Below are 14,797 nucleotides of genomic sequence, written 5' to 3'. Positions count from 1 at the left end.
CATCTAAGCCCCGCCCCCTCAGAACAGGAAGTGCTATTTTTTTTCCTTGGAAACTTTCATCTATGGCTCTCTTGACCTAATCAAGGTGATTCTGTGTTGGATGACAGATAGGAAGTTGGTCTCGCTTGCTTTAAAGTGCCAAGAGTTTTCAATGGCGGCAACGCCGTTCGTATACGTTTGCCTCTACATTCCACATATTTTGACCGAGCTGCATCAAACTTGGCCTGAGTGATCCTGGAGGCTTGCCCGTCAATCCTACGTCATCACATTATGACGTCATCTAAGCCCCGCCCCCTCGGAACCGGAAGTGCCGTTTTTTTCCTTGGAAAGCTCTGTTTATGGCTCTCTTGACCTAATCAAGGTGATTCTGTGTTGGATGACAGATAGGAAGTTGGTCTCGCTTGCTTTAAAGTGCCAAGAGTTTTCAATGGCGGCAACGCCGTTCGTATACGTTTGCCTCTACATTCCACATATTTTGACCGAGCTGCATCAAACTTGGCCTGAGTGATCCTGGAGGCTTGCCCGTCAATCCTACGTCATCACATTATGACGTCATCTAAGCCCCGCCCCCTCGGAACCGGAAGTGCCGTTTTTTTCCTTGGAAAGCTCTGTTTATGGCTCTCTTGACCTAATCAAGGTGATTCTGTGTTGGATGACAGATAGGAAGTTGGTCTCGCTTGCTTTAAAGTGCCAAGAGTTTTCAATGGCGGCAACGCCGTTCGTATACGTTTGCCTCTACATTCCACATATTTTGACCGAGCTGCATCAAACTTGGCCTGAGTGATCCTGGAGGCTTGCCCGTCGATCCTACGTCATCACATTATGACGTCATCTAAGCCCCGCCCCCTCGGAACCGGAAGTGCCGTTTTTTTCCTTGGAAAGCTCCGTTTATGGCTCTCTTGACCTAATCAAGATGATTCGGATGATGAGCTCTGTCATTGCTCGCTGCTGGCTGAACCGTGTGGGCGTGGCCAAATGGCGAATATCAGTCCCTCGCCATATTCATACGTTTGGCTCTAATTCAAGCATGGATCATCCGATTGGCTCCAAACTGGATATGTATGACCTTTGTTCACCTCTAAAGAGCCCAACGGGATTGAGATGTAATTTGGCTCCACTGCGCCCCCTAAGTTAATACATCGGCTGTATCTCCTCGATGCATCGACCGATCTGCACCAGATTTTTTGACAGTCGTCGGGGAGCGCCGCCGAACGCATTCACGCATGTCGCCCGGTGGACGGGCATGGAAAATGCGCGACAGCTTCTGCGGCGGCTAGCGGGCGGCGGTGCTGGAAACTGCGGCAGAGCTTCTGCGGTGGGGAGTTGGCTGCGGCTCTGGAAATCGTGCGAGAGCTTCTGCGGTGGCTGGAACCCCCACGGTGGCCAATAGGCCGGAGCGGCGCTTGCTGCGAGGGCCGCCCGAGGCTGCTTGCAGCTTTAATTATTATTATTATTCTTACCCCCTCTTCGTGCGCCTTTTTGGGGGCTTTATCATATTCAAAAACTCACCAAACTTGGCGGTCGCGACTAGGCGGTTTAAAAATTTTGAATTTTAAGGTCGTTGCAAAAATCGCAAAAAAAATTGCTCAACGGCGGCAACTAGCAATTTTCAACGGAACCTTTGCAATTCATTTATTTCATCGTACAGACATGAAATTTGGTACACATGTAGAGCTCAAAAAGACATTCAGAATTTGGTATAGATTTCATAGTGCAACTATCACAGGAAGTCGGCCATTTTGTATTGAACGTCCATTTTTTACCTCGATTTTGACGTTTACAGCCTTCGTATTTGATCGAACTCCTCCTAGGGATTTCGATTGATCGACTTCAAACTCGGTCAGTCTGATCATAAGGCATGTTTGATTTAAAGTTATCAAATTGGTGAGTTTTGGAGCATGTTGAAGGGGGGTTAGCAGGGGTCAAAGTTCACCTACTCGCCATGAAACACGAAACTCTTATATTTCCTATACAAAAACACATAGAGGGACCAAACTTTCAGTGATTGATCGTCATCGGGTGCCCTACACTACCCTATGGTCAAATGATGACATCACTTAGGCCACGCCCCCTGAGAACAGGAAGTGTCATGTTTTACTGTGAACGGTCGCTATCTTGGCCCTTTGACCTAATCAACATGAAACTGTGTCCAAAGACAGAAGACATGTTGGTGTGTTGAGGATTCCAACCCTGACCGGCTTTGACATAGCAGGTGGGCGTGGCGGCGTGGCGAAGTGACCTGTAACGCCGTTGCCATACGTTTGGCTCTGAATTCCACAATTTCGGGCCCAGCTGCTCCAAACTCACTAGGATGGATCCTTATCCACCCACCGACAGGAATTCATAACAAAATTTGGTGGGCGTGGCCTAATTTCTCTATAGCGACCCCTAGAGTATTTTAAATGAACAGCCCCAAGCCATGCTTAAACCTAGAATTACGAAACTTGGTACACATGTGTATCTTGTCGGGACGTACAAAAAAGTCTCTTAGAGCCATGGTCGAAACCCAACAGGAAGTCGGCCATTTTAGATTGAATTTCATTTGACCTCGATTTTGACGTGTACAGCATTCGTATTTGATCGAACTCCTCCTAGGGATTTCGATTGATCGGCTTCAAACTCGGTCAGTCTGATCATAAGGCATGTTTGATTTAAAGTTATCAAATTGGTGACTGTATGAGCTTGCTGAAGGGGGGTTACCAGGGGTCAAAGTTCATCTACGCGCCATGAAACACGAAACTCTTATATATCCTGCACAGAAACTCACAGAGACACCAAATTTTCAGTTATTGATCAACAATAGGTGTCCTAAAATACCCTGTGGTGAAATTATGACATCGCTTAGGCCACGCCCCCTGAGAACAGGAAGTGTCATGTTTTACTGTGAACGGTCGCTATCTTAGCCCTTTGACCTAATCAACATGAAACTGTGTCCAGAGACAGAAGACATGTTGGTGTGTTGTGGATTCAAGCCCTGACCGGCTGCGATGAAGCAGCTGGGTGTGGCGGCGTGGCGAAGTGACCTGTAACGCCGATGCCATACGTTTGCTTCTAGATTCCACATGTTTCGACCGAGCTGCACCAAACTTGGCCTCAGTGATGCTGTTGTGATGCCTGACAATGCTATGTCATCATATTATGACGTCATCTAAGCCCCGCCCCCTCAGAATGAATTAGAGAGATCTTCTGTGTAATTACATAATAAACAATACATGTTCGTCGTTTGTAGGGCAATGCTGCCCTCTGCTGGCCACTGAAATAGTTTCATTATTTCAGTAATTCGACACCAGAGGGCAGCATTGCCCTGCAGATGAAATTCTTCGATTTTGTAATACACAGGAAAAAATGAAAAATTGGTATTTCTAACACAAAAACTCACAGAGACTCCAAACTTTCAGTGATTGATCGTCATCAGGTGGCCTACAATACCATATGGTCAAATGATGACATCACGTAGGCCACGCCCCCTGAGAACAGGAAGTGTCATGTTTTACTGTGAACGGTCGCTCTCTTAGCCCTTTGACCTAATCAACATGAAACTGTGTCCAGAGACAGAAGACATGTTGGTGTGTTGTGGATTCAAGCCCTGACCGGCTGCGATGAAGCAGCTGGGTGCGGCGGCGTGGCGAAGTGACCTGTAACGCCGATGCCATACGTTTGCTTCTAGATTCCACATGTTTCGACCGAGCTGCACCAAACTTGGCTTGAGTGATGCTGGTGTGATACCTGAAAATTCTATGTCATCAGATTATGACGTCATCTAAGCCCCGCCCCCTCGGAACAGGAAGTGCTATTTTTTTCCTTGGAAACTTTCATCTATGGCTCTCTTGACCTAATCAAGGTGATTCTGTGTTGGATGACAGATAGGAAGTTGGTCTCGCTTGCTTTAAAGTGCCAAGAGTTTTCAATGGCGGCAACGCCGTTCGTATACGTTTGCCTCTACATTCCACATATTTTGACCGAGCTGCATCAAACTTGGCCTGAGTGATCCTGGAGGCTTGCCCGTCGATCCTACGTCATCATATTATGACGTCATCTAAGCCCCACCCCTCGGAACAGGAAGTGCCGTTTTTTTCCTTGGAAAGCTCTGTTTATGGCTCTCTTGACCTAATCAAGATGATTCGGATGATAAACTCTGTCAATGCTCACTGCTGGCTGAACCGTGTGGGCGTGGCCAAATGGCGAATATCAGTCCCTCGCCATATACATACGTTTGGCTCTAATTCACACATGGATCATCCGATTGGCGCCAAACTGGATATGTATGACCTTTGTTCTGCTCTAAAGAGCCCAACGGGTTTGAGATGTAATTTGGGGAAAATGCGCGACAGCTTCTGCAGCGGCTAGCGGGCGGCAGTGCTGGAAACTGCGGCAGAGCTTCTGCGGTGGGGAGCGGGCTGCGGCTCTGGAAAACGCGCGAGAGCTTCTGCGGTGGCCGGAACCCCCGCGGTGGCCAATAGGCCGGAGCGGCGCTTGCTGCGAGGGCCGCCCGAGGCTGCTTGCAGCTTTAATTATTATTATTATTACGATTCTGCCCCCCCAAAGAGGCGCCTTTTTGGGGGCTTTATCATATTCAAAAACTCACCAAACTTGGCGGTCGCGACTAGAAAATTTAAAAATTTTGAATTTTAAGGTTGTCGCAAAAATCGCAAAAAAAATTGCTCAACGGCGGCAACTAGCAATTTTCTGTTGACACAATGTTATGAACGTATTTCATCGTAGAGACATGAAATTTGGTACACTTGTAGAGCTCACCAAAAGACTCAGAACTTACATTTAATGTTATTAGCCAACTATCACAGGAAGTCGGCCATTTTGTATTGAACGTCCATTTTTTTCCTCGATTTTGACGTTTACAGCCTTCGTATTTGATCGAACTCCTCCTAGGGATTTCGATTGATCGACTTCAAACTCGGTCAGTCTGATCATAAGGCATGTTTGATTTAAAGTTATCAAATTGGTGAGTTTTGGAGTATGTTGAAGGGGGGTTAGCAGGGGTCAAAGTTCACCTACTCGCCATGAAACACGAAACTCTTATATTTCCTATAAAAAAACACATAGAGGGACCAAACTTTCAGTGATTGATCGGCATCGGATGTCCTAAAATACCCTGTGGTGAAATGATGACATCACTTAAGCCACGCCCCCTGAGAACAGGAAGTGTCATGTTTTACTGTGAGCGGTCGCTCTCTTAGCCCTTTGACCTAATCAACATGAAACTGTGTCCAGACACAGAAGACATGTTGGTGTGTTGAGGATTCCAACCCTGACCGGCTTTGAGATAGCAGCTGGGCGTGGCGGCGTGGCGAAGTGACCTGTAACGCCGATGCCATACGTTTGCTTCTAGATTCCACATGTTTCGACCGAGCTGCACCAAACTTGGCTTGAGTGATGCTGGTGTGATACCTGAAAATTCTATGTCATCAGATTATGACGTCATCTAAGCCCCGCCCCCTCAGAACAGGAAGTGCTATTTTTTTCCTTGGAAACTTTCATCTATGGCTCTCTTGACCTAATCAAGGTGATTCTGTGTTGGATGACAGATAGGAAGTTGGTCTCGCTTGCTTTAAAGTGCCAAGAGTTTTCAATGGCGGCAACGCCGTTCGTATACGTTTGCCTCTACATTCCACATATTTTGACCGAGCTGCATCAAACTTGGCCTGAGTGATCCTGGAGGCTTGCCCGTCAATCCTACGTCATCACATTATGACGTCATCTAAGCCCCGCCCCCTCGGAACCGGAAGTGCCGTTTTTTTCCTTGGAAAGCTCTGTTTATGGCTCTCTTGACCTAATCAAGTTGATTCTGTGTTGGATGACAGATAGGAAGTTGGTCTCGCTTGCTTTAAAGTGCCAAGAGTTTTCAATGGCGGCAACGCCGTTCGTATACGTTTGCCTCTACATTCCACATATTTTGACCGAGCTGCATCAAACTTGGCCTGAGTGATCCTGGAGGCTTGCCCGTCAATCCTACGTCATCACATTATGACGTCATCTAAGCCCCGCCCCCTCGGAACCGGAAGTGCCGTTTTTTTCCTTGGAAAGCTCTGTTTATGGCTCTCTTGACCTAATCAAGGTGATTCTGTGTTGGATGACAGATAGGAAGTTGGTCTCGCTTGCTTTAAAGTGCCAAGAGTTTTCAATGGCGGCAACGCCGTTCGTATACGTTTGCCTCTACATTCCACATATTTTGACCGAGCTGCATCAAACTTGGCCTGAGTGATCCTGGAGGCTTGCCCGTCGATCCTACGTCATCACATTATGACGTCATCTAAGCCCCGCCCCCTCGGAACCGGAAGTGCCGTTTTTTTCCTTGGAAAGCTCCGTTTATGGCTCTCTTGACCTAATCAAGATGATTCGGATGATGAGCTCTGTCATTGCTCGCTGCTGGCTGAACCGTGTGGGCGTGGCCAAATGGCGAATATCAGTCCCTCGCCATATTCATACGTTTGGCTCTAATTCAAGCATGGATCATCCGATTGGCTCCAAACTGGATATGTATGACCTTTGTTCACCTCTAAAGAGCCCAACGGGATTGAGATGTAATTTGGCTCCACTGCGCCCCCTAAGTTAATACATCGGCTGTATCTCCTCGATGCATCGACCGATCTGCACCAGATTTTTTGACAGTCGTCGGGGAGCGCCGCCGAACGCATTCACGCGTGTCGCCCGGTGGACGGGCATGGAAAATGCGCGACAGCTTCTGCGGCGGCTAGCGGGCGGCGGTGCTGGAAACTGCGGCAGAGCTTCTGCGGTGGGGAGTTGGCTGCGGCTCTGGAAATCGTGCGAGAGCTTCTGCGGTGGCTGGAACCCCCACGGTGGCCAATAGGCCGGAGCGGCGCTTGCTGCGAGGGCCGCCCGAGGCTGCTTGCAGCTTTAATTATTATTATTATTCTTACCCCCTCTTCGTGCGCCTTTTTGGGGGCTTTATCATATTCAAAAACTCACCAAACTTGGCGGTCGCGACTAGGCGGTTTAAAAATTTTGAATTTTAAGGTCGATGCAAAAATCGCAAAAAAAATTGCTCAACGGCGGCAACTAGCAATTTTCAACGGAACCTTTGCAATTCATTTATTTCATCGTACAGACATGAAATTTGGTACACATGTAGAGCTCAAAAAGACATTCAGAATTTGGTATAGATTTCATAGTGCAACTATCACAGGAAGTCGGCCATTTTGTATAGAACGTCCATTTTTTACCTCGATTTTGACGTTTACAGCCTTCGTATTTGATCGAACTCCTCCTAGGGATTTCGATTGATCGGCTTCAAACTCGGTCAGTCTGATCATAAGGCATATCTGATTTAAAGTTATCAAATTGGTGAGTTTTGGAGCATGTTGAAGGGGGGTTAGCAGGGGTCAAAGTTCACCTACTCGCCATGAAACACGAAACTCTTATATTTCCTATAAAAAAACACATAGAGGGACCAAACTTTCAGTGATTGATCGGCATCGGATGTCCTAAAATACCCTGTGGTGAAATGATGACATCACTTAAGCCACGCCCCCTGAGTACAGGAAGTGTCATGTTTTACTGTGAGCGGTCGCTCTCTTAGCCCTTTGACCTAATCAACATGAAACTGTGTCCAGACACAGAAGACATGTTGGTGTGTTGAGGATTCCAACCCTGACCGGCTTTGAGATAGCAGCTGGGCGTGGCGGCATGGCGAAGTGACCTGTAACGCCGATGCCATACGTTTGCTTCTAGATTCCACATGTTTCGACCGAGCTGCACCAAACTTGGCTTGAGTGATGCTGGTGTGATACCTGAAAATTCTATGTCATCAGATTATGACGTCATCTAAGCCCCGCCCCCTCAGAACAGGAAGTGCTATTTTTTTCCTTGGAAACTTTCATCTATGGCTCTCTTGACCTAATCAAGGTGATTCTGTGTTGGATGACAGATAGGAAGTTGGTCTCGCTTGCTTTAAAGTGCCAAGAGTTTTCAATGGCGGCAACGCCGTTCGTATACGTTTGCCTCTACATTCCACATATTTTGACCGAGCTGCATCAAACTTGGCCTGAGTGATCCTGGAGGCTTGCCCGTCAATCCTACGTCATCACATTATGACGTCATCTAAGCCCCGCCCCCTCGGAACCGGAAGTGCCGTTTTTTTCCTTGGAAAGCTCTGTTTATGGCTCTCTTGACCTAATCAAGGTGATTCTGTGTTGGATGACAGATAGGAAGTTGGTCTCGCTTGCTTTAAAGTGCCAAGAGTTTTCAATGGCGGCAACGCCGTTCGTATACGTTTGCCTCTACATTCCACATATTTTGACCGAGCTGCATCAAACTTGGCCTGAGTGATCCTGGAGGCTTGCCCGTCGATCCTACGTCATCACATTATGACGTCATCTAAGCCCCGCCCCCTCGGAACCGGAAGTGCCGTTTTTTTCCTTGGAAAGCTCCGTTTATGGCTCTCTTGACCTAATCAAGGTGATTCTGTGTTGGATGACAGATAGGAAGTTGGTCTCGCTTGCTTTAAAGTGCCAAGAGTTTTCAATGGCGGCAACGCCGTTCGTATACGTTTGCCTCTACATTCCACATATTTTGACCGAGCTGCATCAAACTTGGCCTGAGTGATCCTGGAGGCTTGCCCGTCAATCCTACGTCATCACATTATGACGTCATCTAAGCCCCGCCCCCTCGGAACCGGAAGTGCCGTTTTTTTCCTTGGAAAGCTCTGTTTATGGCTCTCTTGACCTAATCAAGATGATTCGGATGATAAACTCTGTCAATGCTCACTGCTGGCTGAACCGTGTGGGCGTGGCCAAATGGCGAATATCAGTCCCTCGCCATATACATACGTTTGGCTCTAATTCACACATGGATCATCCGATTGGCGCCAAACTGGATATGTATGATCTTTGTTCACCTCTAAAGAACCCAACGAGTTTGAGATGTAATTTGGCTCCACTGCGCCCCCTAAGTTAATACATCGGCTGTGTCTCCTCGAGGCATCGACCGATCTGCACCAGATTTTTGACAGTGGTCGGGGAGCGCTGCCGAACGCATTCACGCATGTCGCCTGGTGGACGGGCGTGGAAAATGCGCGACAGCCTCTGCGGCGGCTAGCGGGCGGCGGTGCTGGAAACTGCGGCAGAGCTTCTGCGGTGGGGAGTTGGCTGCGGCTCTGGAAATCGTGCGAGAGCTTCTGCGGTGGCTGGAACCCCCGCGGTGGCCAATAGGCCGGAGCGGCGCTTGCTGCGAGGGCCGCCCGAGGCTGCTTGCAGCTTTAATTCATCTTATTTTGCTGAACTGCTTTCCATCCAGTGCTAAATAATAACAGACACCAGTTGGTTTGTGTAGATTCAAAAGTTATCTTGTTTTATGTGATTAAATCTTTGCATTTTTACTTCTTAATGGAAAGCACATTGTGTTGTTTCATACAGAGTAGATAAACGTGTGTGTGTGTGGGCGTGTGTGTGGGTGTGTGTGTGTGGGCGTGTGTGTGTTTACCAATGTTGTCTTTTTCCTTGCAGGAAATGGAGTAGCAGCAGATCTCTCTGTCCTGGATGGCCGACAGGTTCCTGAACACAACGACCCGAAACACTGAAACAGCAGCAGAACAGCAGAACCTGGAGCTCCAACTGGACCCCCACTGGGTCAGAACCGCTGTTCTGACTATCTGTGCTACCTTGTCAGATTTTCCTGCCATAGCACAGATTGATGGCTATATCTATCTGTAGGTGCTACCCGTCTAAAACTGCTACCCTGGTGTTTACAGACTAAATCTACAGCAGGTTTAATAAAAAGAGTTTAATTAAACTAAAATATTTTAAAGTGTAGGAACAAAATGTCCCAGAAAAATAACATATTTTGTCTGTTTAGTTTACAGTAGTAACGACATTACAGACGGCAAACTAAACCATTTCTAAATGTTTACAAGCTGCCTGTCATGTAAACTTAAATCATGAAGAAATACAGCAGCTTACTGAAAGCCACGTCTAAATAAATTAAATAAAGCTTACTGTAATCTCCGACGAAATAAAACAAACGAAACGAAACTTCCACAGGAAGGACGATAAGAAATCTGCTGAGTCAGCAGAAAGTGACAAGGTAGGACGGATTGATGGGTAGCACAGATAGTTAGAACACCGGGTCAGAACCTGCAGCTCTAACTGGACCTCAGGGACCAACCGGGGACCAGGTCAGAACCGCGTCAGGACTTACATCCTCTCTATGAGCTCCTTCTCGTCCAGAGCGCCTGGCAGGTCCCGCTTGTTGCCCAGAACCAGAACCTGAGGACAGAGAGGAGGAGGACGGGTTGGATGCAGCAGAGCCAGAACCAGAACCAGAACCAGAGCATGCAGGTAGAACGCATTCAGTGCTGAGCGTTTTCCGATGTGGGCCTGAGGGAGGCAGTCTGTCGTTTCAGGAAGTGAAGCTCATATTTTAGAGATTTTAAGTTTTAGTTCTTGTAGTTTTGATGATTCTGTCACAGAGAATAAAAACAAATTCAGTTTCAAATCTACAACGATTCACATTTCGCTTGTTTACAGAAAACTGACTGACTGTTTTTAGTTTATTTTCACTTATCAGGTAAACATAAAAAATCGTTTTGCAAAAATAATGATAATAAAAAAAATATATACTAAGTTTTGTGGCGGCTGGAGTTTAAACTTTCTATTTTTGGCCCCCAAGCCAAAACGTTTGGACAGCGCTGGCTGCAACAGTTTGGAGGAAAATTTCCAATAAACTCACAATTAGAAAAAAATGGAGCAACTGTTGATTTTGAATGAACTGCCAAAAGTCGTAGAATCGATGAACTGATGAGATTTATCAGCAAGCAGCTAAAAACTGATTTGATTTCTAAAGTTAGATTTAAACACACAACTGTCAGCTCGAAGGCTGGTTCTCTGCGTCCCTCTGGAGCCCACAGGGCCACATAAAATGCTGTGGCGGGCCGGATTTGGCCCCCGGGCCTTGAGTTTGACCCGTGTGTGATCAGAGCAGCCGGGTCAGCGCCGGCCCGTTGCTCGGAGCTCAGCTCTGTCTGCGCCGGGTTTCGGGTTTTCTCACAGGAATCCCCTGCAGCTGCGGTTTGTCCAGCAGGTTGTGCAGTTCGTTCTTGGAGGCTTCGATCTTCTCGGGATCGGCTGCGTCCACCATGTAGCTGCAGCAGGACGAAAACAAACGTCACAAACCAGAAACAGAAGAAATCCAGCCAGCCGCCGAGCCAGCAGCTTCCTGACGACGATTTAATCCTGAAAAAGATCCGAACTGAAGAATCGAACCATAAATCTGCACAAAATGAAAACATGAATTTATTTTCTCATCATCTCACTTAATGACTCGGATTCTTACTGAGATAAAAATCTCCATAAATCCAACGGGAACACAAGACAGCAGAGGAACTGAGGGATTAGGAAACGGACAGAAGGTCAGATTAGGATTAGGATGAAGATGACAGGATTAGGCTTTGGACAGAAGGAATGATTGGATTAGGACATGGACAGACAGACGAGGTTACGATACGGAAGGACAGACGTCAGATTAGGATTAAGGATTCACAAAAGACATATGAGGATTAGAGAAATTAGGATTAAAATATGGACAGATGGCTAGATTAAGATTAGGACAGAAGGGCAGATTAAGACGTGGATGAACTGATAGTTGGATTAGGATTAGAATATGGACAGACAGATGGTTGGATTAAGACATGGATACAATCATATGGATGAATATGATGTGGATTGGGACATGGATGGATTTATGGTTGGATTAGGATTAGAATTTAGTCAAAGGAACAGATTAGAATTAGAATATGGACGGATTATGATAGAGATTAGAATGCAGATGGACAGATGGATTATATATGAGTGGGAATATTTGGGCCTCTGCTGCTGTGAGGAAACTCTTCATCTCTCAGAGTTCTGGTTCTGTTGGGGCTCAGGAGCCGCCCCCCGCCCTGCCGCCCCCCGCCGCCGCCGCCGGACTTACACGATGGCGCTGACGCCCCGGCAGTAGCGCTCCCACATGCTCCTGAAGCGAGGCTGGCCGCCGATGTCCCACAGCTGGAGACACAGAGACAAAGAGACAGGCATGAGAGGACAGAGCAGGACAGAGAGACGCAGGGAATCAAACTACCAACCTTGATGGTGACGTTGCCCTTGGTGATCTTCCTCATGTTGAATCCCACCGTAGGAATCATGTCTTCGCTGAACTGACCCGACTGAAACACACACACACACACACCGTCATGTTTTCAGGTGGAACAGCTGACACTAGCAGAGAACTGATCGATCGATCGATCAGCAGCCTGGCCTGCTGATTGACGTTCTTTGACTGAAATGTCAGGTGACCATTGTTACCCCAGTGGCTGATTGTCGGCCTTTGCTGGCAGGTCAGATCAGTGGATAAGATCGGCTTCATACGGACGCATCGGTCGATAACCGATCTCACAACACGAAGGAAATCTGGGCCGACTGATTCGCTGGCCGACCACTTCCTGAGACCGACGTTCAGGTAAGGCTGCTCTGACTCTGGATACATCTCTATGAAGCTCTGGTTTGTGTTTTTCCTTCCACTAAACTTTCCGTTAATATGGTCACAATAAATCAATTAATCGCCTGATAAATTAAAACAGTTTCCATTTGCATGATTTATTGTTTTTCTCTTTTTACCACAAACTGGATGATAAAAGTCTTCAGTCTGCTGACCTTTATTTCAGGATTTCATAATTCACTATTGTTTTGTTTTGCTTATTTATTTTGGATGTTTATAATATCTTTTAATTTCAGTGTTAAATGTTCATTAGAAACTAAAGTTTACTGATCTTTGTGTTCTTGCAAAAACGATCAATTATTGGGCTTCTTCTAAAGTATCATGTGATTAATTGATTTATTGCTTATTGGACAGGCCTGTTTCTGCCTACTTCCTGCTGTCAGACGGGTTCTGGATAAATAGTTTCATGATTCGAAAGGTGTGGAAATCATCTGACCTGATTGTGAATCAGATATCATCACATATTTCATGACCTAAAACCGAAGGAATCTGAAAGGAGAGTAAATACTTTGGCTGTAAATATAGAATTTTTGCCTCATTTAAAGTTTTTCTGCTTTTTCACTGGAAATAAATCCTGAGCTGTTTGATCGAGCAGCAGACCGGCGGCCTCCAGATGTTCCCAGATGTAACATCATTCCTCTTTGCCTTCAGCGGAATCAGACGGGATGAATCCACACAGATCCGCCTGGAGGTGGAGGAGCCCCCGGGGCCCCCGGGGCCCGGACCTGCTGGACTCCACCCCGCCTGCCTCCAGCTGACCTCACCGCTGCAGGACAACAATGGACGCCGCCACATCCAGCAACACTCACCGCTATCACATTCACAAAGGTGGTCTTCCCGGAGTACTGCAACCCCACCAGGGTCAGCTCCATCTCCTCCTTCCAGAACAGAGCCTTGAACCAGTCCAGGAGTTTGTTGATCAGCGCGATCATCTCTGCGCTCCGTCCGCTACAGCTGCTCGGTTAGCTGCTAACTGGCTGCCCGGTCCGACGCTCCGCTTTCTCTGCCGCTGACAGCCGCTGAGACACCCGCAGATGGTAAGAGGGAGAGCCAGAGAGCCAAGCAGCCTCACATTAACTCTGGAGCTCCGGTAGCTCGGTGTTTTACTGCTTTAAAACCCACCGAGTCGCTTTTCTCTGCTGTTTACTAGCTGCGCCTTTTCCTGCTAGCGCCGACAAGGAGGAAGCAACGCACACGAACACATCCGGCGGAGCCCTTCAGAATAAAACACAAAGAAAATCAATTGTGTCAAAACTTACAATAAAATACAATTTTTACACTCAAACATAATGTCCTTACTTATTAAATCAATTCATGTAATCCTAATGTGCTGATTATTCAACATAATATTCACTATTTTGCCTTTTTAGTGATTTCAAATAAACGAGTAAATAAAACTTCGGCACTATTTCCGGTTTGGGTGGGGTTGGTAGAGGAGGCAGAGGAGAGCAGAGCAAAGACGAGGCAGAAACAGAAAACATATAACCAGTTCTAAAACACTGACCTCTGTTGGTTCACTGCATGATTCTAACGATAATCTAATGTTTTCTATTTATAGTCTGGTTACATCTTAACACAGAAACTGTAGTTTTGGTTCCCATTGTTCCCCATTAGAACATCTTTAAATAGCAAATGTTTCGCATTTTAAAATAGTGAGGTAGGGTTTGGACTTCTTCAGTTTGTTTTGTGTCATAAAATCATCCATCCATTGTCTGTTCCTGCCACAGGACAAGTTGCCACAGAGACTTGAAGGATAATTTTGTCAAACTCATTTTTGTTTTGGGCCAAATCTAATTTCAAAATATTTACGATATTTGTGCTTATATATGATGGTATAAATAGTTCACTATGATCTGACATCAATTAAGGTCGAGGCAGCTGTTAGCATCACTTGAACCCAAATGTTTTTGACCATTTTGTGGAAAAATCAGCAGTAAACTCACAGATATGCATTAGTACAAAAAACTGCAGGGATTTGTTGATTTTTGTGTGAATTTCTTTGATAATTTGCAAGAAACTGGAGAGACTGATGGATGAAATCTAACAGAAAATAAACAAAAACTGCTTTGATTTGATTGATTAAATAATATTTAAGCACAGTGTTATCTTGACGGTTGGCACCAAGGGGCCACATAAAAAGGCTATGGGGGCCGGATTTGGCCCCCGGGCCTCGAGTTTGACACACGTGATTTAGAGAGATCAACTGAACAGTCATGTTTCTGGACAGTTGGAGTAACAAAAAACAGACAAATATGTTATTGACATGTATATAACAGCTTCCCAAATACTGCAA

The 14,797-nt window shown here is 46.4% G+C and overlaps 1 protein-coding gene across 1 annotated transcript in view; it reads right to left on the bottom strand.

Annotated features, from left to right (window-relative positions):
• The window catches only part of LOC116718824 (ADP-ribosylation factor-like protein 8A), a 29,473-nt gene extending 15,761 nt beyond the window's left edge, over positions 1 to 13,712 (bottom strand). The window contains exons 1-6 of the mRNA XM_032561072.1: positions 13,314 to 13,712; positions 12,092 to 12,172; positions 11,941 to 12,014; positions 11,020 to 11,113; positions 10,171 to 10,238; positions 9,457 to 9,527 (exon numbers count right to left, since the gene is read on the bottom strand). Of these exons, the coding sequence (XP_032416963.1) occupies positions 9,457 to 9,527; positions 10,171 to 10,238; positions 11,020 to 11,113; positions 11,941 to 12,014; positions 12,092 to 12,172; positions 13,314 to 13,436 (511 nt within the window). The 5' untranslated portion in view covers positions 13,437 to 13,712. The remainder of the gene's footprint in view (positions 1 to 9,456; positions 9,528 to 10,170; positions 10,239 to 11,019; positions 11,114 to 11,940; positions 12,015 to 12,091; positions 12,173 to 13,313) is intronic.
• Between the last annotated feature and the right edge of the window lie 1,085 nt (positions 13,713 to 14,797).

Source organism: Xiphophorus hellerii, chromosome 1 (genome assembly GCF_003331165.1).
Source record: "Xiphophorus hellerii strain 12219 chromosome 1, Xiphophorus_hellerii-4.1, whole genome shotgun sequence".
Lineage (NCBI taxonomy): Eukaryota > Metazoa > Chordata > Actinopteri > Cyprinodontiformes > Poeciliidae > Xiphophorus > Xiphophorus hellerii.
Note: the sequence above shows the minus strand (reverse complement) of the source record. Positions and strands in the feature narration are given on the sequence as shown.